Source organism: Folsomia candida, unplaced genomic scaffold (genome assembly GCF_002217175.1).
Source record: "Folsomia candida strain VU population unplaced genomic scaffold, ASM221717v1 Fcan01_Sc001, whole genome shotgun sequence".
NCBI lineage: Eukaryota > Metazoa > Arthropoda > Collembola > Entomobryomorpha > Isotomidae > Folsomia > Folsomia candida.
Window position 1 is genome coordinate 25,818,718 of NW_019091193.1, and position 22,414 is coordinate 25,841,131.

Here is a 22,414-nt window from a genome sequence, read left to right on the forward strand (position 1 = left end):
ATTGAAAATTAATGCATTTTTATCCCAGCCTTGTATGCTAATCAGTTCTTTCGGAATATTTCCTATCTCTCCTGTTGGCTGGCATTACCAGTGCCAGACCAATCTCATTTTTTTGTTCCTTGCATTATTTTTAGCACAAGTGCAACATTTGACCTAAATCATTCCACAACTCGTTCACGTTCAGAACTCGCATTGCATCTGAACGCATGCAGATCAGAGTTTTAAAAATGAGTTAATTCTCTCGTAACAAATAGCAAAGAGTTTTATCCTAAATTGGTTTCTTATATTCAACATTTCTTGTAATTACATAATTAGTTCTAGGATGGACAGTAAACCTCAGGTCTGCATAACATTTGGTTTTATATTTTACGATTTCATATTACTTTATAGGATGGCCGTGTAGTTTATTCGTAATTCTAGGACAAAAATTGCTACGAGGTTAAATGCTCCGAAGAACTCGGGCGCTATTTAGTGGCCAATCGCGACATTTCCCCACTGGAAGTGGTGATTCGAGAGTCCCCTTTGGTGTGTGCACCAGCGGACGACCCCAACTACGAAGACATGGGAAGAATGTGCTTGGGTTGCTTCGCCAGAATCCCTTCAAATTCCACTACCTCGTCGTGCTCCAAATGTGGGTGGCCTGTTTGTGACATCGACTGTCAAACGGTGGGTAGTATAGTATTTACCACATATTAATACATACATATGCACTAAAATTATTGTTTGCAATTAAAATCAAAGGAAATCTGACTTATGTATGTACCATTAATTTAGATATCGCACCATTCAAGCAATGAATGTGAATTCTTTGAAAAGCAAAAGATTTCCTTCAAAACGCTTCCATTTCAACATTTGCTCAACGAAACTATTTTCATTCTCCGGTGCATTTTACTGAAACAAAGAAATCCGGTGGCATTCAACAACGTAATTCTCAAGTTTGAACATCACACGCAGGTCAGAATGGAAAAACCAGACTGCGTGGAAAAGGACAAAAAGATTCTCGCCAATCTCAGTGAGATACAAGCCTTGTCAAACTCAAAGTGGTTTGACTTAGATGAAGATGAAATCATCCAAATTTCTGGGATCATAAATGTAAATGCATTTTCTTCGACAAAGTTGGAAGATGAGTGTCGCTCGCGTCGAGTGCGTCGTCGTGTGACGTGAGTAACGACGGTAATTGCTAAATCCCTGCATAATTGTGTTACATTTCCTCCTTGAACGCAGGATATGTCAGTGCTTGTACCCAACCGCAACCCTGCTGGCACATCAATGTGTCCCCAATGCAACGTGGACCTTGTCAGCGTCGCCTCATTTCGAGCAAACAATTCGCACCACCGTTCCGATCAAGAAGGGAGAAATGATTGCCATTGCATATGCTCCACAAGAAATTATGTGGCCCACGTTGCAACGTCTCATATCGTCCAACGACGTGGCACATTTTATTTGCCACTGTTTTCGATGTCAAGACCCCACAGAGCTCGGAAGCTTTATCGGAGCAATCAAGTGTGGTAAATGCGTCCGTGATATTGGTGGATGTGAAAATGAGGATGTCCGATTTTTACTACCAAACAACCCCATTGATCCAGAATCCCTATGGTCCTGTCAGAATCCAAATTGTGGAGCTACTAAAACAGTGGAGCAAGTGATAAAAACAGTTCATCAAATTGAGCGTCGATTTAATCGTATTAAGAATTCAGTGTATTCCACACAAACAGAAATTTCAGAGTTGGAAGAGCTGTATAAAGAAAGTCTAGAAAATTGTTTGCATAAAAATCACTATTTACTGCAAGAAATCTCATTACGAATCGTGAATCGAAATTCACTTTCGATCTATTGCTTAGATTCAGACGACTTGGAACGATTTTTATTTCACTGCAATTCGATACTCAATTTGAGCAGTGTCCTTAGTCCGGGGTTCTGCAGGGCCAGAGCTCTCATTCAGTTTTACACAGGCCAGGCCATGATGGTCAGGGCAAGGAAATATATGAAGGGCCGAGATTCGGCAGACAACAAAACCTTGTTGTACAACATGTTCAGCCCAATTTATAAGCTGCAAAAAGATTCATATTCTTATTTCAAGACTGAGGATGAAAATGACAACCGTCACAGAGCCGTGAAAGGTTACAACCAATATGTGGCGTGTCTAGTGGAAGAAATGGAAGAGTGCTTAAAAGCCATGCAGATCCAAGAATGACATTTATGAAATAAATAAATAGCAGTTCACGCTGACAATTTTTGTTCAAGTTCTAAAAACTATAGCTGTTTACTATTTTATTTAGATTTCACTTGTTTGCATCATCGGGTCACATATTTCATCATTTCTTTTTTTTGTATCCAGCATTCTCCTTCTTATCTTGTGAACCCGAGATAATAAGCACTCCTTCAAGGTACATTTCGCTGTGACTCCAGATTATACACAACTCGTATGTATGCACATACTTACGTAAATTTATGTAACTTATCCTACATAAATTTGTTCATCACGCAAATAAACAGATATTTTTATACATTTCGACTACAAAATTATTATTTCCCAACTATTGTATATCCAGTTTAAAGTATAGGTGGAGGAAACCATAACCGTTCAAAATTTACCATCACCAATGTTCATCAGGTTAATTAAACTTGTATTACAATCATCCTACAAATGTTGCATGGTTAATTTCATGCAGAACTTTCACTTTTACATACATACACATATGTAGAGCTCATAATCACATTGTGCATCGAGAGCTTATAATTGCTTGGTATAGACGAAAATTAGTAAGTCTACGACTAGTCGGCATACTCATAGTATTATTATTTCCCTCAAATAATTATTACTAACAACCCACCGGAAAATAAAGCCAATTTACATCCCTGTTAAATAGATAATTATGTATATGTTCATTATCACATCAAGTCTTTGTTGATACACGATCTCATATTGAAATATAATTCCAAGTTTAGTTCTACACATACAATGGAATATTTGTATATATTGCTATTTCTTTATACTTTAAATGTACACGCATTGATTAATTTACAAAGATGTGCACAACCAGCTCACTTTCCCTTCAATTAGAACTGCCATTACTAATGCTCATTACTTGCATTGCATTTTAAACTGAACAGATACATTTATGAATCAATAGCAAGACACCAGACTTGATTGCACAAAAGCTCAAGTAGTTTTAAACATCCGATTTGAATTTGTCACCTGTTATTGAACACCAATTTTTAAAATTTATTCTTAATTTAGTTTGTGGTTAAAGCTGATAGTTTTTTTAGGATTATCATTTCAGTCAGAATCTCGATAATTTTGGAAATCCTCGAATCAAAATATTTCTCAGTTAGTTCTCAGACTTTAGTCATTTTACATAAAATTTTGCGTGTGAATCATCACTTTCTTTAACTCATGAGCTATCAATAATTTTTTTAATCCAATTTTTCTAGAGTCCAATTTTTCTACTTTCGTCTTCCAATTACGTTAAGTATGCAGGTCGTCATTTACAATATTAAAATTTTCAAACAATTTGATTCTTGACACACAGTTACAATTTTTGGCATCCGTATGAAATAGTTTTAAGTACATGCATGGGTAAATTTCGAACGGAAAGTTTCTGTATTGTAATCGTCTGAAATACATTTGCTCATTAACATAATTGGGAATAAAAGTGAAAATCTGAATTTTTCTCCAATAAACCAAAACGACGGGATCGTTGACCAGGTTGAAGGGGATGACGAGATATGTCTTGAGAAGTTGGAATTTGGGCGATTTGTGGGCGACAGAGAAAATAAATATACAGAAGGCGAGATGATGGGATGCTGATGAATGAAATAGGATGAGGTTGCTGAAGATCAAAGAAGTAGTAAATTGAATTCAAGGAACGTTGTGGTATTTTCTAATGTGACCAACACGGTGGAGACATTGATAAGGCTTGGACTCTCTATTCTGCTGCTGCCAGGGGACCAGTTTTGCTATCCCAGTTGACAGTAGCGCACCTTCCTAGCCCCGAGCTCCAATGGTGGTCGGTAGTTGGACAAGATTTTTCCACGGAACTAAGAAAACAGCAATCTCGTGAGCACTAGATTCTCATTGTGATATTTTATTCATAAACGAGCGACAAATTCATGTTTCGCCCGTTGATTATTTCCACTCACCTCGTCCTCTGGAGTACGATCCAGACGCCCGTAGTTGTACATCGAGCGGAAGACTTCCAACTGCAAATTAGGAAATATATAAAGGTTTGTCAATTTAAATGACATTTTTCATCATAATTTACAAAGTTACATAATTAGTTACTTTTTCTATGTACTTCAATTGGCTAGGATTTTACAGTAAATAAAATTGTGCATAGTGTCAAGGAAAAGAGTGAAGCAACCATAATTCAGAGAAAGTACCGGAGAAAGTATCAACTTAGACACGATGGGAAAATTGTGCTTACCTGCTTCTCTGAAATGTCCACGGGTTCACGGAACACAATCCATGACACACTCTCCAGACATGGTGGAGTAGTTAGCGACCCTGGGTATGTCCAGTAGCTTGGGTTTTCTGTAATCAGATTGAGGATTAGTTTGTTTTCTTTTCTATTTGGTTTCCACATTTTTGCTTTGAGAAAAAATGAGAAAAGTTCTAGATTTCTAAATCTTGTTACTTTTATTATATGTGTCCCACTAAACCCTATACGAACTTTATAACGGGCAGGACTCGGGAAAAAGTTCACGCTACGTTCTTATGGAGAAAGCAAGAGGAGAATGAGATTTGAGTAGACGCACCTGGAATAAATTTGGCTGGATCGATTTCAAATTCCATTGGAATGATGTCATCCTTGTGGGGAACCCTGTGCAGCAAGTCGGTCACACAGCTCATAGTTCCATTCTCATTGCCAACCTGAGTAGAGAAAAGAAAGTGGTTTATCAGAAAACGGTGTTTCATAAATATTCTAATATCACCAACTGGCATTGCAAAAATTTAGCCTCATACTGTATCTCACCGACATTTCTACACACAATTTTGCCAAAAATTGGATAATCGTCCCTGCTGTTTCAAATCTATATCATGGTCGGAGCATGATGACAGGGCTTTCACACTCAGGTAGCAATTGACTAGCAAATAAGGCCAAGCCCATGATCAAACCGCATGGTCTCTCGCATGATATGGGAACGGGACACAAATGCATATTTACATAGCTATTTGGGTTATGCGTAGATTGGGAGTTCCGACCAAGGTCCAGCAAGCAAGGATTAATTTTATGCTCACTGGAGGATGTGACAATAGTGAGCTATTTGCATATGCATAAGGCAGGTATGTAAATATGTTGGTGATGGATGAGGTGAGCGAATGAGCTTTGTTCAAATAGTCGGGATGGAAGGAACATCTCATCAAATGAAGCATAGAAACTTGGTCTAAAAACTAGCGACTTTCACTCCAAGTTCTAACTTGTTGAACGAGTTTTTATAACTTTCTCCACAATTTGTTCTCTCGCAGGAGAAAGTTTAATGCATTCGAGTGGTGGACGATATTTTGGTAAATAAAATTGGATCGAGTGAAAGGAAGGACAATTTATGTTAAGCTGGAGCCACAAAGCATTTACGCTGATTAAATAGGAGGGCTAAGTAAGTGGGCAAACAAAGTGAGTGCACGTGCCGTGTATCCAACAACAAAACGTAATAAATATAAATGAGAAGCACTACTAAATGTGAAGTACATACTGGCGGAAATCAATCTCGACGCAAATGACATTTATTTATGTATAAATATCAAAGGTACTTTTAGATTGACGTCGTTTTCATCAACTTCCCATTAAAAAAGTTGAAAGGGAAGTTGTAGAAATGATTTAATAGCCAACTCACCGAGAAATGTTTTCAACGCTCTGATCATATTTTGACTTAAATTGGTTTCTATTTAACTCATTGACAATTCAACTATGCAACCTGAAAAATCCTTTGAAGTGAAAGTCAAAGAGCAAAGATTAAAGAAACCTGGCGTTTTACAGTTCATATACGTGTTGAACTAAAGACAAACGAGTCTTCTAAGAGAAAATAGGGTTATAAATAAATACGTTGACGTTCCTTTAAACGGAATATTTATTAATTTTAATACAAGTTAGGTACATATCTTCGATTCGGGTATGTTTGCGTAAAATATTGTGCAACCACCATCACATTCTCTGGATAAAAGAACCAGCAACGTTTCTTGCAGGCAAAATGAAAGCGTGTCATGCCAAGCAGAAAGTTAAAAAAAAGTCACGAAAATCAACTTTCTCCATGCGAGAGGAAGCTGAGATTTTGATAGCCATCGCTATCCCTCTCCATCGATTGGCAGTCTTATAGATCATGACGATTTATTATAATAAAAGGCAGTGCATAAAAATAAATATTGGTGTGCGTTATAGGAGATCGTTACCTGGAAGAAGATGCCGAGTACAGCCAATCCGTCCTCCTTATCAACCGCCTCGTCAAAGCTGGAATATTTATCGCAATTCCAGTGAACCAGATGAATCTGCAAGTCAAATAAAAAAATCAGTCTAGCTAAAAGGCTTGTCATTAAATTATTAACGCCCTTCAGATCTCATTATTCCGCCTCACTCATGCCCCTCCACGTTGAGATGACAGCACTGGTATTTCTATTTCGGGGAGTGATAAGCGGCGAAGAATATAATTTCAATCTTTTCATACAGCGAACTAAAAATAAATCCTCCGACTATTGACTGGCGGATAAAGTATCAAGTGATGTATGTATGTACATACATACATATGTATTACATTTATGTATAATATATGCTAATTTCCAGTCTGTGAGTCATTGTCCAGTCGTACAATATGTAATTTATTCCCTCACCTCATTAAATTTGACATTGATTCTTGATTATTTAAACAGGCCATGTGCCATGTCATTCATTATAAATTCAAGTTGAGATCTCACGCGAAAGTCAACTTCATACGTCTCTCAGAAAGAAGACAGGTTTGGTATAGAAATCTTCTATAACAAACATTCAGCACTGATTTATGTATGACACAACACGACGCAAATGATAAGAACGACATTCCTGTCACCCTGATTGCGAATGGAAAACAATAATATGCATCATCCAGCCTGGGGCAAGGGCTGGGTAAAGACAACATTTACACACTTTCAACCATGTCCAAATCTCATCTTTTTTGCACTGCTGCTCAAACCTAGTACGGGCTGCAATGCTTACATATTATGTACATATTTATGCCACGATTTCACCACTGGTACTTACTTATACTGACTCTAAATATTTATCGCATCTCCATTTCCTCTCGTGCAACTTGAAATATTGATGTGCAGCCGTTTCAGGCAATTGCATGCAATACTGAATGAATGAAGCACAAATTGCGCACTTTTGGTATTAATGGCTGCCTGCCACATGAACAAATCGCTTCCTTTTTATTATGGAATCATGTCTGTGCCACTTATGAACTTATTTGAAGAATCTTTTGCCAACCCACACTAAATCGCCAATCGTTGCCTACATAGAATCAATCACTCCTGGCCATGAAAACTCAATTAAAAATGTTTCGACTTAATTACCAGTTAATTACTAATACTTATGCCATTGTCAGTTCTCACTAATTATTTGAGAGCAGGCGAGCTGGTTTACGTAGGCAAATGCGAAATTCTGCCTGCTTCCACTTTTGTGCGGATCTAATTAGTCAGAGGAAGCTTCTAGAGTCGCATGCTCTAATTTCCATCAAATTAACGATCGGCACAAGACCATGCCCTATCCGCACAGACTTTGCACACACCTCGACGAAGAGTCGTCTACCTACCAAGGAAATTGACAGGCCTGCTAATCGATCTAAAAACTTGGTTTGAAATTTTGTCCAACTTTATAATTGATTGATACATGTCTTCCAGTCCATAAAAATGATAATCACAAAACTCCTATTTTTGCATGTGCTCAGAAAATTTATATATTTTGATTCTGGCCTATAACTATCTAGTAGCAATATTTATACAATGTGTGTGGTAATGAACATGTACAAACCAACCAGAATTTGAGCAACAGGAAGCGCATGACACCCAAGTTGTTAAAATCAATTTGACTAGCTAATCAGCCAATAATCAAGGTAAAGAATATATAGAAATTCAATTATGCTCATGACATGCATAATTCATCAGACGTTCGGAATGTTGAGTGTCTCGTACAAAGTGAGGCGCAATGCATAATTATCTCAACCTTAACTTGCTGTGAGGTAAAATATGACGACACACAGTAAAAATGTGCGAAAGCAATTGAACAAAGTGCGCTTTGAGCTTTGCCCATTATTGAATTCTTAAAAATTGTTTTCAAATCTAATAAGGTTCAAGTCTAAACCGTGATTTGGGTTTGTCTGATACTGTGCTTAGTATCATATCATTGGCTTAGTATCTGACGATGTTTGAGCAATTTCACACCTCTCTCTCCAACTGTGCAGGAGGAGAGTGGGGTTTACATTTAAGTATCCGATTATTACGGCCAGGAACTGCCTGCGGCTAGCGAGCCAGAAAACAGAGCGAAGTGGCATTTTATTAAAGAAACTTCAGAGTGCTCTTCAGATTGGAGATTTGCTTTCTTAAAGGAGGATAATCTTGTTAGAGAATTTCGGCATTATGGCAGCCAGGGTTTGTTCAACGTCAGAATGTGACATATATAAACTGGAGTTACGTACATAGATACATCTCAAACTTTTCTTTACATACATAGCAATATGTAAGCAGTCCATATCATAATGATGGCTGATATTGGACAATATTCATCTGTGAAATTCCCATGATGGAATTGGTTTCGCGAGGATGATCTCTTTCGTACATATTTCTCTTGGACACGGTGTTTTTGCCCTGGTTGTGAGATTTTGTTGAGCATAAGTCCAATATAACAATCCAACAAGGTAGGAATTTTACGTTTTCTGCAAAACCAGGGAAGGTACTCCAAGTATGAACACACATGTACAACCATTTCTCCCAGAAACTACACGAAAGTACTTGATGCATACTGCTGCTCATGCGACTGCTGTCTATGTACACAGGTATATTGCTTTTGCCTTGATGTATCTACGTATCAGAGTCAGATATGCATGACTTGCAAGTTTAAAGTGGAATTTGTGCACAATTCTTTTTGCAACCTCCCACACTACTTGAATTCAGAGAGAAGCGAGAAATCCCTATTTCTGTCACAAGATGATTACGATTGCTTCCAGCTACCTGAGCAAATAAATACATAAATACCTTCAATTGTACTTGGTTCTCAGGCTGAGGAAAAGTAATGCGTCAGTAGAAGGAAAGCTAAAAATCAGCAGGGTCCATTTACAATGAAATTCCATCTCAAAGATAGCGAACTGGACGTCCATTGTTCAAATCCTCAGAGAAAAAGTTGCAGCCCTTGTATCAAATACATAGGAAGTCATTTAAGCTAGAATCTGGAGAAGGATTACGAAAGTTGTTAGAAAGCAGGAAAGTATGAGATTCTGTGTTCTTGGATTTCCCATTGTCCTTCAATGGTCTCGCTGTAATGATCATCGTGGTGAGCTCGGTCGATTGTACACATTAGTCAATTTCTTGTGGAGAACTAGTTGGAAGTTTCTCTGACTGACTTTCTCCTCGTAATGTATGCTTTCTCACAATTATTCTATGAACACAAGTTCTTCCCATGTGAAAGTGGGAGCCTATTATTCTTACATTATTCAGTAAATCGTACAATTCGGACTTTCGCTAAACATACAGTCACTTGTTTACATTTGCATTTTCGAGAAAATTAGAAAGTTATAATGAATCTTAAGATGTACGATACGATAAATTAAAATGCACTTAAGAAAACATTAAATGTCCTCGAATAAAATGACGCCCCTGAACTTAGATAACTGAAACTAATCGTAAATGAAACCAAACTTGACTCAATGAAAACTGTTTACGAGAACTCACCTCCGCTGGGAACGATTTCCCATCCACCGTGTGTTCTGATCCACACGAGTTGTCATTCCCCCAGTGGCAATGAAACTGCTCCAGTTTATACTTGTAGTTCAGAGGTCCTCCCTCCAGCACTGCAACAATGCCATTAATTTAGAATTATATATGCGCCTAACCTTCAGTTGTGCGTAATGTGTGCGACCATCTGGATATATTTCCAAATCTATCAACCTCATATAATACAACGTAAAACTGGGTCAAGACAAACTATGTATCTACTTTTGTCCAATCTGTAAAGTGAAAAGTTTCGTGTGATCCTACAACCGTTTGTTTGGTCACCGAAACGTAAGTTGATTATCCACTTTCGTGGTAGACCCTATTTGCCCATCTTTTTCAGTGTCTCTGGGTCAAGGAAAAAGTTTCTCAAAGGGAAAAATAAAGGTGAGGTCATTCGGGTCAAAATGCAAACTACATATTTTTTTACAGGATCGATCGATTCGACATGGTGAGCGTGAGAATTTATAAATCATAGTAAATTCAATATGAAATAAATGATTTTCCTCTGTTCTTGGATAAATTCGATTTTTGAGTAAGATGAGATTCACAATTTGACGACATGAAATGGATTTCATACCTGAACCTGCTCCAACTACGGTTACTTTCCATCCTGCTCCAGTATTGACCAAGGTTTTGGATTTCTTGGAGTACTCGTATCTCAGCGGAGTCAAACTCTGGTCCAACGTGCTATTATCCGTCTGGATGTCGATCGGGGACTGTCTCGGGCCATTCGCCAAAGGAAAGTTTTCTCCCCATGTCGACGGACCTGAACAAAACAACGACACACAAATTTTAGTTCGATTCTCGTGTAACAATTTTTATGCCAAGGTGAGATTTAGCACATTAAAAGCAGCGACATTCAGGAACTGATTTATCTACAAGTTGAATTCTGAGTGAAGATGATTCATTTATTTGGTTTTTCATAATTTTGTTTAATTATTGCTAATGGTCAGTCATGTACGTCGTAGTGTCGTACGGATCGATCGATATGCTCATTCATAGTCTGCAGTACGTGAAAAGTTGTAAACGGAATTGAATCATTTGTTGCAGTATTTAGATATGTTGTATTTGATGCGTGTACAATGTAGTTCAGGTGTCAGTGACGTATAATAACCACGATTCAACCTAACGTGAAACGAGCATGAACAATTAATTGTAATCGGATTTTCTTTGATCTGGTCGTTGGACGAATATTGGCATACGTGTGTGATTAACAGTATCACATGTGACTGTGTTTACTCGTTTTAATCATCAATGCTATTATCATTAAATGGCAGCAAGTTGATGCGTGTGATGAGTGGTCAATGAAAATTTGTTTGCATTCCTTGTAATCTACTTGCCAAACGTTAATATTTGCACGTATATAAGTCAATTACCACACTTGGATTTAGCAAAGTCATAACGTGTGTGTGTAAGTTTCCATTCACATGCACAGGTACATGCACAGGGTGCTTTGCACATTGTACTGATTGGGCTTGTGGCCAATTGATCGGAAACTCCAATCAAAGGCAAGGTCAGCAACAGTTGTCAATAAGTAGATGAGCGATTAGGAAAAGGAAGGGGAACTATCTCCAGCAGCAGGAGACGGAATTAACCTACATATTTTGTATATACGTATGATGCACAATCATCCATGCCAAATATTTATCTAGAACTTGATGCATACATACGTGAATAGCTGCTTAGATGCGGTTGGAATACGGCATATCCACCCATTTTCATTTTGATAACCTTTTGTCTTACTTGTAAATGCGACCTGTGCCTCATAAGTGGAGCAATACATGTGCATAATCCTGCCAGACAGGTAGACGCTGACATATGTAAGTACATACATACTCGTCGCAAGTGCAGCATAGGCTAAATCATACATACGAAAATCTTCAAGGTAGGAAATGCACATCATCGCGGATCAGACAACGACGGATGGTTTGTTCATATGGATTCCGTTCAATTACGGAAGTCACATGTTGCTGGTCTTCATTCTGTGGAGGCGTTTTATGCATCGAGTGGGTATGGACGTACGATAATAAGAAATGATAAAAGCAAGACGTAAAGTTTTATCTCGCTCTTACAAGAACCAATCATGCAGCTCGGTCTCACAAGACGACGCCAATTCGTAATTATCTTTTGGACCATCATCATGAAAGTCAGACAGATAAAAAAGACGCTACCAGGAGGGATTAATTACTATCATTTTTCAATAATGTGAAGCTCAAATCATGTGATCACCGAGTAAGTTGTGTCCGTAAAACTAAGAAATGCATAAAAGTGGCTATTTTTAATTAACCCATTGTCATAAGGAAAGACAATGGTAATAATCTCAAAAGTGCTTATCAACCCATAATGAGAACTTTTTACACTGCTTGAGCAGGGATGAGGTAATGCTTCTTGCTCATGTATATTCGCTCATTACGATTAATGTGAATGTTATTTAAGCCTATTTGAACATGTCAGTTGCACATATGTCGCATGTAGGTATGCATAAATACTCCAGGAGGATGAGCTTTTCGTACAAAATATTCATTAAAACTGACAAACACGAAATACTTTGATGGTGAAAAACTGTGACCATACATAATAAAACATTTCGCATAAATATGTCTGCATTTTTACGACTACATGTGCGCAACAAAACAAATGTCGCACAATGCGGGCACCAACTGACAATAAACAAGATTCAGCAAAGTCTGGATTTAATACTACTTAATTCCAGCTTTACATCCATTTTTAAATCCCATTGCCCTTCAGTGGCTGGAAATCAGATAGCGTAGCGTAGCATAGTTGCTTTTTTATTGGCCACTAATTGATTTTAACTACGTGGCATAACAGAATATTTTGAACTTGACTCTTCATCATTTTTTGTACATAGTATTTAAATAGGATCGTGGCGTATGACGTCCGTAGATATGTCCATATATGTGTACTACCCTACACATAAGTATGTACCTAATGCACCCACTGAGATATGTATTTTTATAACCGGCCAACAAAAGTTAATCCATCACGTTCATAATTGATGACTATTCTGGGATAATCCCAAAGTGAAAATCCATCCACATCCTAAAATAATTAGCCCGTATAGCTCATCAGGTGTGAAGGGTGCACTCAGATTTTTCACCCTTCATGACAATGCTGCTTAATTTTTGATTTATAGACATTGTGTTCCTTTTATCACCAACCTATCCAACTCCAACAACAATCGAAACTGGTCCTCCTAATCCCAGTCTTTCATCTCTCGTACAATGCGCACGCGATTATTCGCCCAAAGTTCAATAAGTGTTAGGAATTCAACGTTAATTGTGGTGAAATTCACAATTAACGTTGCGACTGTTGCGAGTTAAACGAATACTTCCGGAGCAAACCAGTAGCCCATTTGGACTCTCCTCTCATGAATTAGAGGTGAGCTGGATCGTCATTTTTTGAGATCCAATCCGTCCAAATCCATTTCACCCAAAAAATTTCGGATCCAATCCATCCAAATCCATTTGGCCCAAAAAATTTCAGATCCAATCCATCCAAATCCATTTGGCCCAAAAAATTTCAGATCCAATCCATCCAAATCCATTTGGCCCAAAAAATTTCAGATCCAATTCATCCAAATCCAGTTGGATCGGATCAGGGCATGGATTATCCAAAGAATTGTATATATAAACTCATGGTTAGTGTTCGGGATAAATCTGATTGGACTGTATATGTGTCACAGTGTGTACCATGCAACAAAAGTATGGCCCAGTTACTGTTAGGATGGGATCGGAGTGTTAAAAAGAACACTTCCTGATATTCTTTATGGTGACGAAATTTATCCAATTCGACCAAATCCAGTCCACCCAGATCCTATTCATCCAAATCCATTTCACCCAAAAAACTTGAGATCCAATCCATCCAAATCCATTTGGCCCAAAAAATTTCAGATCCAATCCATCCAAATCCATTTGGCCCAAAAAATTTCAGATCCAATCCATCCAAATCCATTTGGCCCAAAAAATTTCAGATCCAATCCATCCAAATCCAGTTGGATTGGATCGGGCCATGCATTATCCAAAAAAATGGATATCCAGCTCACCTCTATCATGAATGCAATGGGTGGATTAAATATCATGGAAAAATCTTGCTAAACTATTTTAAACTGATCGTGATTATTATGATGGACACGTAATAAATATCCCTTAATGTTCATCCAGGTGGTGATGTGATTTTGTAGCATTCATTAAAAACCTGACTACGTCAGGTTTAAAACAAGTCTAAAACAATTTGAAGCTATTACATACGCTACACAAAAAGTAGCATTACTATAATAGGAATACTATTTGACTGACGATTTGATTTCTGTAATCAAGCTTGTCATCTATTTACAACGTGGAAAATATGAAAATATTAGACGCAATGTAGATGAGATTTAAAATTTACAATTACTATTTATACAAGTTGAATACTGTCGTTGGACGGAATCAAAGGGGACAAAGAGAAACATTGAATTAAACTGAATTAATTGTCAACATCAACGTGTAACAAACCAGATGCGGACTACAATAAAAGAAATGAAAGATGATTTAATCATTGCGCAATTTTTGCTTTTTAATATTCCAGTAATTTTACACATGTACTTAGGAATTGGGTTTTCCATAAACAACAACAACGTCTGGAGGTTTTATGAGCATATTGCAAATTGCAATCAAATCGGGTATCAAAATGTAAATCTTTCGAAATACATAATACACCAAAAAATCTGGTGTTTCTTTATGGATCAAATAACAGGATACAAAAGTAAGCTTGCAATTTCGTCACATTTCAACAGAAAAAAATTAAATCAATCCCAAACTATTTATGAGACCGGTTGGTTAGTTTTTTATTCATTCAGAATTCGGAACCTTCATCAGTTTGCCGTAAACAACCCAAGTGGAAAATAACGCAATTCAAATGAATAAAAATTCTTGAATGCAACAACAAGGAATATTTATGACAATTTCATTTTTATATCCATGTTTTTTTGCAATTGTTCTCAGTTTCCCTCTAGTCAACATTAAATTGGCCGGCCGTTAGTAAACTATGTAGTAGTTTACTAACGGAAACTATTTATGCTGAACCATAAATATAAAGGTTTGTTGATAAACAAAGAACCAACTTAATTAGCCTATCTAGAAATATAAAGTAGATTAATAAAGCCCTCAGATTGAAAGCATTTATTTATGTGCGAGAATAAGTGTGTTTTGAATAATTTGGTCTTTTGGCCAGTCAGTCTGCCTCATAATTTTTTTCAAGTGTTGTACTAACAACCTTTTCAAATATGACGTATGCAACTTATACAAAATAGTTTCAAATTTCTAACAAATAACGCAAATTTCTTATGATTTCAAAGAGCACCATGAAAAACCAGACCAAGCAATGTTATTATACGTATCATATTACTGACAATTGCACAAGCAATTTTGCACCCAACATGTCATATCTGACCATGCAAGTAAACATACCGCTGCTAATATTTACATAGTGAAAATGTGCTCACCATTGTGGTTGCAGTATCCCCACTCCTGGAATTAATAAAATATTTTTGGGTGTGGTTTAACCTAACCAAGAAGAATTACTAAAATTAGTATTTTTGTATAGTCCGCTACTCACCTTGATTCCATGCGTTTGCAGCACCATGGTTTTCCAATTGAAATTGAGGGAAGAAATGCAAAAAATGAGAATTTGGAAATAGTGTAAGAAGGAAGTGCGGTGTGGGGTTGGTGGTTGGTTAGTTTGCTTCTATGTAATTTTTGACGCACTGGCACTACAATGCAATAATACACAAAATACGGTGAGTGAGATATGAGTGCTGCTAAATAAATCTTGTTTGGCCCCTTAGTGATTTATTTCGGCCACTAGGTCGCTAATCGCTACGTATCAATCAACGCGTACGTGTAGCTAGCGGCGAGGAAGATTTTTATTTTGCACACAAAAAATAAACACAACATTAACAATTTCTTGCAAAATGAAAACCTACCTTTTTGCTCATTCGAACTGATTAAGGTTAAAAGTTAGGTTAAGGAAATCCCTACGTTTGGGAAATATGACACCGGAGGAGGAAGAACTCGGATGAAGCTATTTGCACAACGGACAAGTTGTCTCAATGACTGTCTCGAGCAGAATGATGTCCTGCCGCAACTTCAATTGAGACTTTAAAGCGGTCGACTACAACGGAGAATTTGATTCTTTTCCCTTTTTACAATACCTGCAATGCTGAGGGGTTTGCTATCCTCTCCTCCGCCTGGTTATCCTAAATACGTGTATGTGGTTACGCTGCCCACAATGTGCAAAAGTTGATGCAATACACAGCAATTCGCTAATATTGTAAGCAATAACAGATTGATTATGTTCAGCACTGAAGGAATTGGTTGCTAATGAAATTGCATGCACATGTAAAGTGGACCTGCTTGCTAAATAGCGTATCCCTCCCTCACCCGCTCACTCACTCACTTATTGCAGAACTGTCCAGAAAATAATTCGACTCACTCAATGATTTACTAATCCGCTCTTTCTTCTTCCTTCTCTGGCAAATCTTTTTTTGCAAATATTGCACAATCCAACGTTGCAATGTCAGCAGCAGAGTTGTCTGTCAACTAGAATCACAGACTAGACCCGATCGCTCTACTAAATGTCTATGGCCACTAAGGAGCACAAGAGATGCTACTACGAAACATAATAATGAGACGACTTGAACTTGTGGAATGCATGTAAATTATGGCAGTGCAGAATATATTTGGGGGGCGAGTGAAGGATAGGAAACAATGGGTGCAGAGGCAATGATTCAATTGGTAATGGATTTGCTGCTAGGCGTACAATAATCTGGTAAATAGTGGGGATAGTTCCGTCCGAGTTATTATGTTACATATTATTCAGATGATTTGTTGTTGCATCGACTCGACTGCATCCAATTACAATGGGATTCAGCTCCAATTACACCAAAAGGTAGTAAACAAGATAACAGCCGAGTGGATACACATGGGCGAACGGCCTGCAGGTTGACTTTTGAATGAACAGCTCAAGTATTCGTCTATCAATTCGGATGAAGATATGATATCTCGTCAGTTCTTAAGTGTAATCTCCTTCGCATGTAAATAATAAATGGTGCTGAGGTGAGCTAGGTAGCTGCCTTAGAGTTCTCCTCTCGTGATGAATAAACTCTCTGCTGATCTGTTGGCTTTATGACTTTTGGGATATTACAAAGATTTGCTTGTGAATATGTTGCACACTTCTTCTTTGACTATCAACATCAACATGAACTCAACCTCGGATGAGCAGGGGATTGCGTAAGAATATGTAACAGCTATTTAGGCTTATGTACATAAATAAATATGTAGAGTAGTCGCCGCGTGGTGTGAAGGTGATTAGTCGTAGGTAGTGCTTTTGGTGGTATTATTGAAGCTCCTTTGATATCGAATTCTTTTACGACTGTGTGATGTTGTAATTGTAATCCAGTTTCATGAATCAGCCGTCGTTAAATGTTGGATCTTGATCTTGACTTTCATCGAGCAATGAAACCACTACTACCTGTTATTTTCCTCCGCGACCCTGTGATCTAAATCACCAATGTCGCCATATGTCTACACAGGTCGCTTTCTACACTGCAGTGGTCAGACTCAATTTTCAGGATGAATTCACTCTGTGTTGGGCATATAATTTATATTCTTATTCGTCTATATTGATGACGCAAAGTCAAGTCCAAGTTCGACATCCGGGGTTCATTCAATCGTTATGGGATAATGCAGCATTAAGAGAGAATATCTCTATTCCTCACTTATTGTTCCAAACTATTGTGTGCTCATCGATCGTGAAATGACGCAAATTGTTAAAGAAATAATTACTTTGTTGTTTTCAAAAGAAAAAGAGGAGCGTCCCCGAAGTCTGCTAAAGCCAACGCATTTTGCTTCAGATATTGGTGTGGATGTAGATTATAGTCTGGATTTATCTCGCTGGCTATATCTCTGAAATGACAAAGATTAAATTTTTTAGTAACTCATTGACATTATGTCGGCGACATACGTACAGCGTACAGTAAATACTCGTGTATTTGCACCTCGTCATAGAAGCATGGTTTATGAAAGTATTTTCCCCATGATCAAATATTTGTAAATATTTATACGTATAAAATGCAAATATGTATGTACGTATGTGCATTAATTATGTCATTTTGTGCTCCGAGAAAACAAACGTATTTAGTCAATAATGCTAACAAGAGTGTTTTTTCATGACTATTGGTAATTGCCTACTTAGCGGAAGTGTTGTATTATGTTGTATTATTATCATTATGTTGTATTATGTTTACGATCGAACCGCCCACCACGAATTCCAAAAATAAAATTAACAGCGCGGGTTAATCTTATGCGCTGCCGTCATTTAATTTCATCATGAATCAGCCACAACAACAAATTATCGTGAATAACTGAATTAGGCTGGACAAGTTACATATTTCATTTCGCAGAGTAATGATAATGGCAGAGAACGATTTCGTCAGTTCTCATCTCCTGATTGGCAGTTGAGCCACAAATTTTGCATAACGAATATCGTACGCAATTTGATAAAGTAGAAGCAATAATAATTGCATGACATTGCAATGACTTCGCCCACTTGGCAAATTAACTTTGTCCATATTGACAAGAGCGAGAGGGAGAATCCTAAAACGTAATATATGCACTTGCCGACCAAGTCAATAAACATAAATATCTTGATAACATTCCGACAATAACGAGGATGAGTATTTATTTGCCCACGACCTTAATGCACACATTTAAACTCTTGATCCGCCTGGTTTCAAGGGGCATAAAAACGGTTTTAATATTATCAGCGCTTTATTACCAAGCATTTGAAACTTGCTATTCACATAGCATCCATGAAGTCTACCCACGTATGTAATTGTAATAAGCTTAGAATTAGCGTTTGTAAAAATATTTGTAAAAATATAAGTCATTGGGCAAAATAAACATGATGGGAGTGACACCAAAGTTTTTATGTAGTGATGTATATGACACGCAAATATGTAAGTGGACATAACTCCACATATGCACATACATACTTGAGTCTTTTTAAATAATGATGGTTCCAAATGGATTACGGGATCGTATTGAGAAACCGAAAATCAATTAATGTCAAGAAATTGTGACACAAAGATCAATCAAATTAGGAAGGGTTGTATGTATCCGGGTATGGTTGTATGGTTGTATGTATTTTCTATATCCGATATTTGGTCGTTGTGAAATGTGCATAAAATATAGAATTAAATGCTTCAGAGAGGATGGTCAAAAATAAGATGATAAGAAATGTATCTAAAACACTAGGTCAATGTGTAATGTATGTATACCCGCTTTACGATTATGCACTATGCAATCCTGTCTTGTAAATATTATGCGCAGCTTCATATTTCAATTCATGGAAAATTTCAACAATGATACACGAAATATTGTTCTTTGTGCAATGGCAAGAATTAGCCCATAGTTTTTGCGGAAATCAGCATTTTGTTTAATTTTGAACTTACCGTAGGAAGGCTGCTGCACTGATTTTTACAAGTATTTAGTTTGAGAATTATGTATCGTCGTTGAACTCGGCGTTAAATGTGACACAACAGATCCGTAACGCGATGATTTAAGCGATTAAACTTTTAGTTTTTCATTCATAAAACTGCATACGCAATTAAAACTTTGGTCACCGAGGTTTAAAAAAGCTCAGTGTAATGGTAATCACGATGCTATTGTGTAAATTATTTTGCGGTTGGTTTTCTTACTCTTTCTGGAATCGAAATCTATCTTCAGCACCTTCAACTATTTGTTAGGAGACGGTGGTTGGCTAGTAAAAACGATTGGAGGTGACACCGTCGAAACTACTATTGCGAATATCCACTCCACCAACCTGTAAAGTAAAGAAGGCAAACATAATACACATGTTTATATGAATAATAATGTATGTTAGCTCGAATATTTGAAGACCAAGTTTGCATATCTATTTGAAAAGCTATTGAACATTTAGCCTCGTACATATTTCTAGCAAACAATTCAATGCTAATTTAACTGGAATGACAATGCAATATTATGCGTGTTTTACTATGTACTTGCACATATGCAGAGTTAGGAGGACGTTGTATCACAAATATATTATTTACAATAAATAACCTACGAGATGCCACAGCGTCATCAGATCACGAGGAGTCTGAGCAATGTGCTCTCATGAAATTATATAGCAAACGCTCCTCATTCGCACAATAATCTCGCCTTTTGGGTGACGCAAATAATTCAATAGTTTCAGGGGTTCAAAACTTGGTTTTTCCGATAATTGGTGGCAATTGTGTCCAGCCAGAGTCTGCGAAGAAAGAACACAGCCAGGATGCGAAGAGTGATGGAAATCTGTACATATGTGTGAAATTACTTATGTATTCTTTTGGCACATAACGAGCTCATATTTAACTTAACATGTTCCTCTTAATTTAGAACCGGCACAGCAACAACGCTGACTTGCACTAATTATGAAAATGCTATTCATTTCAATTTGCTAATACAGCTCAAGCAGGAGGCGGAGTTGTGCAACTGGTGATTTATAATCCTGCTCTGGTGCATCGAATAACTTCAGGGGCTGAATGTCTTTATTGATGTTTATTATGCCTCAAGCGATTAAATATTCTCAATTCAATCGTAATCCTCTCTCAATGATAAATCAGATTCTCTGGACATGTCTTCTGCTGGCGTACAAATAGTGTATTTTTTGCTATCAATCAATCAGAATGTGTTGTTTAAAGTATCTTGTATAATCCTGATTTTTAACTTGAACAACACTCTTCATCCGGATTAATCTGGTAAAAGGCAGCCTCACTGAAACATGTAAATATCACGTTGGCCATGACTTTCTGTTAATTGTTCTGTATTACGTGGTTGAACAGCCTTTCAAGTCTTTGAGATTTTGATGCTACATGTACCCATTATTGCAAGTGTATAGTACATAGATACACACCGGAAAGTATACATAGTTGAGTTTAGTCATGTGATTTGTATAAGATTTGCATTATAATAGACCAGGCTGAATAATATGCTAGATATAAATAAATGTGTGATTGTGTGAATGGGATATTCAATTCAGGACGAACAATGAATCCTAATTTAAAATGCAATTTTTTTGTCGGACCATCGACAGCATTTGTCTGGTAATTCCATTTCGGTAGTGACTTTGAATAGATGAAAGTCTTTGCAAATTTTTATATTAGGACTCGGTTGACGTCACAGATTGTGGGATTCACTGATTATGCATGAACATTATAAATGCAGATTGGAAAATTCTATGTAAATCATTAAATTATCGTTAACATTTCTAGGTAGTTATTTACACTCGTAAGAAACGATCAGGCAGGAGGTTTGATTGGCTTACCTTACGGAGAGGATTACTGTTTCAGTCTTCTACGCCGAATCATTCTGCTTATTGGATCTATTAATTAGTGTAGTCGAAGCAGATTGAAATTATTTGCATATTGTCAAATTGCTTAGATTCTCGTAAATTAGCCAAACACAGTCACGTGTTATCGTACAAGCACATCGAGTTTATTTTGTCGCTGAAAACATATTTAGTAAAATATGAATTATTTTTCTGGCGTAGTAGATTCCGACACAATGAACATGGAGAGTTGATCGCAAAATGAGATGTTCACAGCAGTCCTGGAAAAATAAATTCAGTCTGGTTTTACATAGTCCACCCCATTATTGTGAAATTCATTCCATGGCATGCTTCCTTTCCATCATAATAAGTAAACAGTTCAATAAGCAAATATGTACACATTTGTGGTAAATACTGTACGACAGAAAATAATCAAATTCTGATGAGTAGATTTTTTTGGTGAAAACGATGATTTCTATTTGCATGCAATTACAACAGTTTAATGTCATGTACAAAAATCATGTGCACATTCACTTTATATATAAGTCTGAACCTTTGGGTCACATTTAATCTGGCATTTTTAGATAACAACGTCTTATCAATGGTGTGGGGTGCATGAGTCGTGAAGGTAAAAGGTTATCAGGCATGCAACTTACGATGATGTTGTAGTGGCATAATAACGTATCGTACGATCATGCATTCTACAGCTGTCTAAGATGATTACGGCCGGATATGTACTTTAAGAGTAATTAGCAGTATATGCACATATATGAACTTATTAGATGGAATGTGGGGTGGCAATACTATGATTCATCAATACATATTTATATACAGTGAAATTGCTACGGTCAAACTATTTAGGTCGTTCTAATCGGTTATGCCGAGTTATCGAAATTAAAAAACTATAATTCAAACATGATTTTTTACGACAGAGTAGAAGGTCATAATTTAGGACTTTGGTATCCAATTAAAATTAATGGAAGACACTAATTTTAAGAAAATCGTAAATTCCATGTCCGAAAAAGTCGCAGTACTATGAAGGACTATGTGAGAATGCGGCATCAATCATGGGAA

At 37.1% G+C, this 22,414-nt stretch overlaps 2 protein-coding genes across 5 annotated transcripts; one reads left to right on the forward strand and one right to left on the reverse strand.

Annotated features, from left to right (window-relative positions):
- Positions 1–181: 181 nt before the first annotated feature.
- LOC110845425 (SET domain-containing protein SmydA-8) lies at positions 182–2,507 on the forward strand. Its single transcript, XM_022091829.2, has 4 exons — positions 182–340; positions 421–666; positions 775–1,160; positions 1,225–2,507. Exons 1-4 carry the CDS (start codon positions 323–325, stop codon positions 2,192–2,194), a joined length of 1,620 nt encoding a protein of 539 aa, XP_021947521.1. The 5' UTR covers positions 182–322; the 3' UTR covers positions 2,195–2,507.
- LOC110849565 (carbonic anhydrase 2) lies at positions 2,233–21,581 on the reverse strand. 4 transcript variants are annotated; one of them, XM_022097005.2, is made up of 12 exons: positions 21,338–21,581; positions 19,464–19,834; positions 17,797–17,916; positions 15,569–15,722; positions 15,456–15,480; positions 10,530–10,718; positions 9,911–10,029; positions 6,389–6,484; positions 4,759–4,873; positions 4,428–4,534; positions 4,144–4,203; positions 2,233–4,041 (listed from the first exon to the last, which is right to left on the reverse strand). In XM_022097005.2, exons 4-12 carry the CDS (start codon positions 15,593–15,595, stop codon positions 3,961–3,963), a joined length of 819 nt encoding a protein of 272 aa, XP_021952697.1. In that variant the 5' UTR covers positions 15,596–15,722; positions 17,797–17,916; positions 19,464–19,834; positions 21,338–21,581; the 3' UTR covers positions 2,233–3,960. The 4 variants fall into 4 exon arrangements, with proteins under 4 accessions (XP_021952697.1, XP_021952704.1, XP_021952689.1 ...); XM_022097012.2 differs by lacking the exons at positions 17,797–17,916; positions 19,464–19,834; positions 21,338–21,581 and adding an exon at positions 16,164–17,773; XM_022096997.2 differs by lacking the exons at positions 17,797–17,916; positions 19,464–19,834; positions 21,338–21,581 and adding an exon at positions 15,936–16,157.
- Positions 21,582–22,414: the final 833 nt, after the last annotated feature.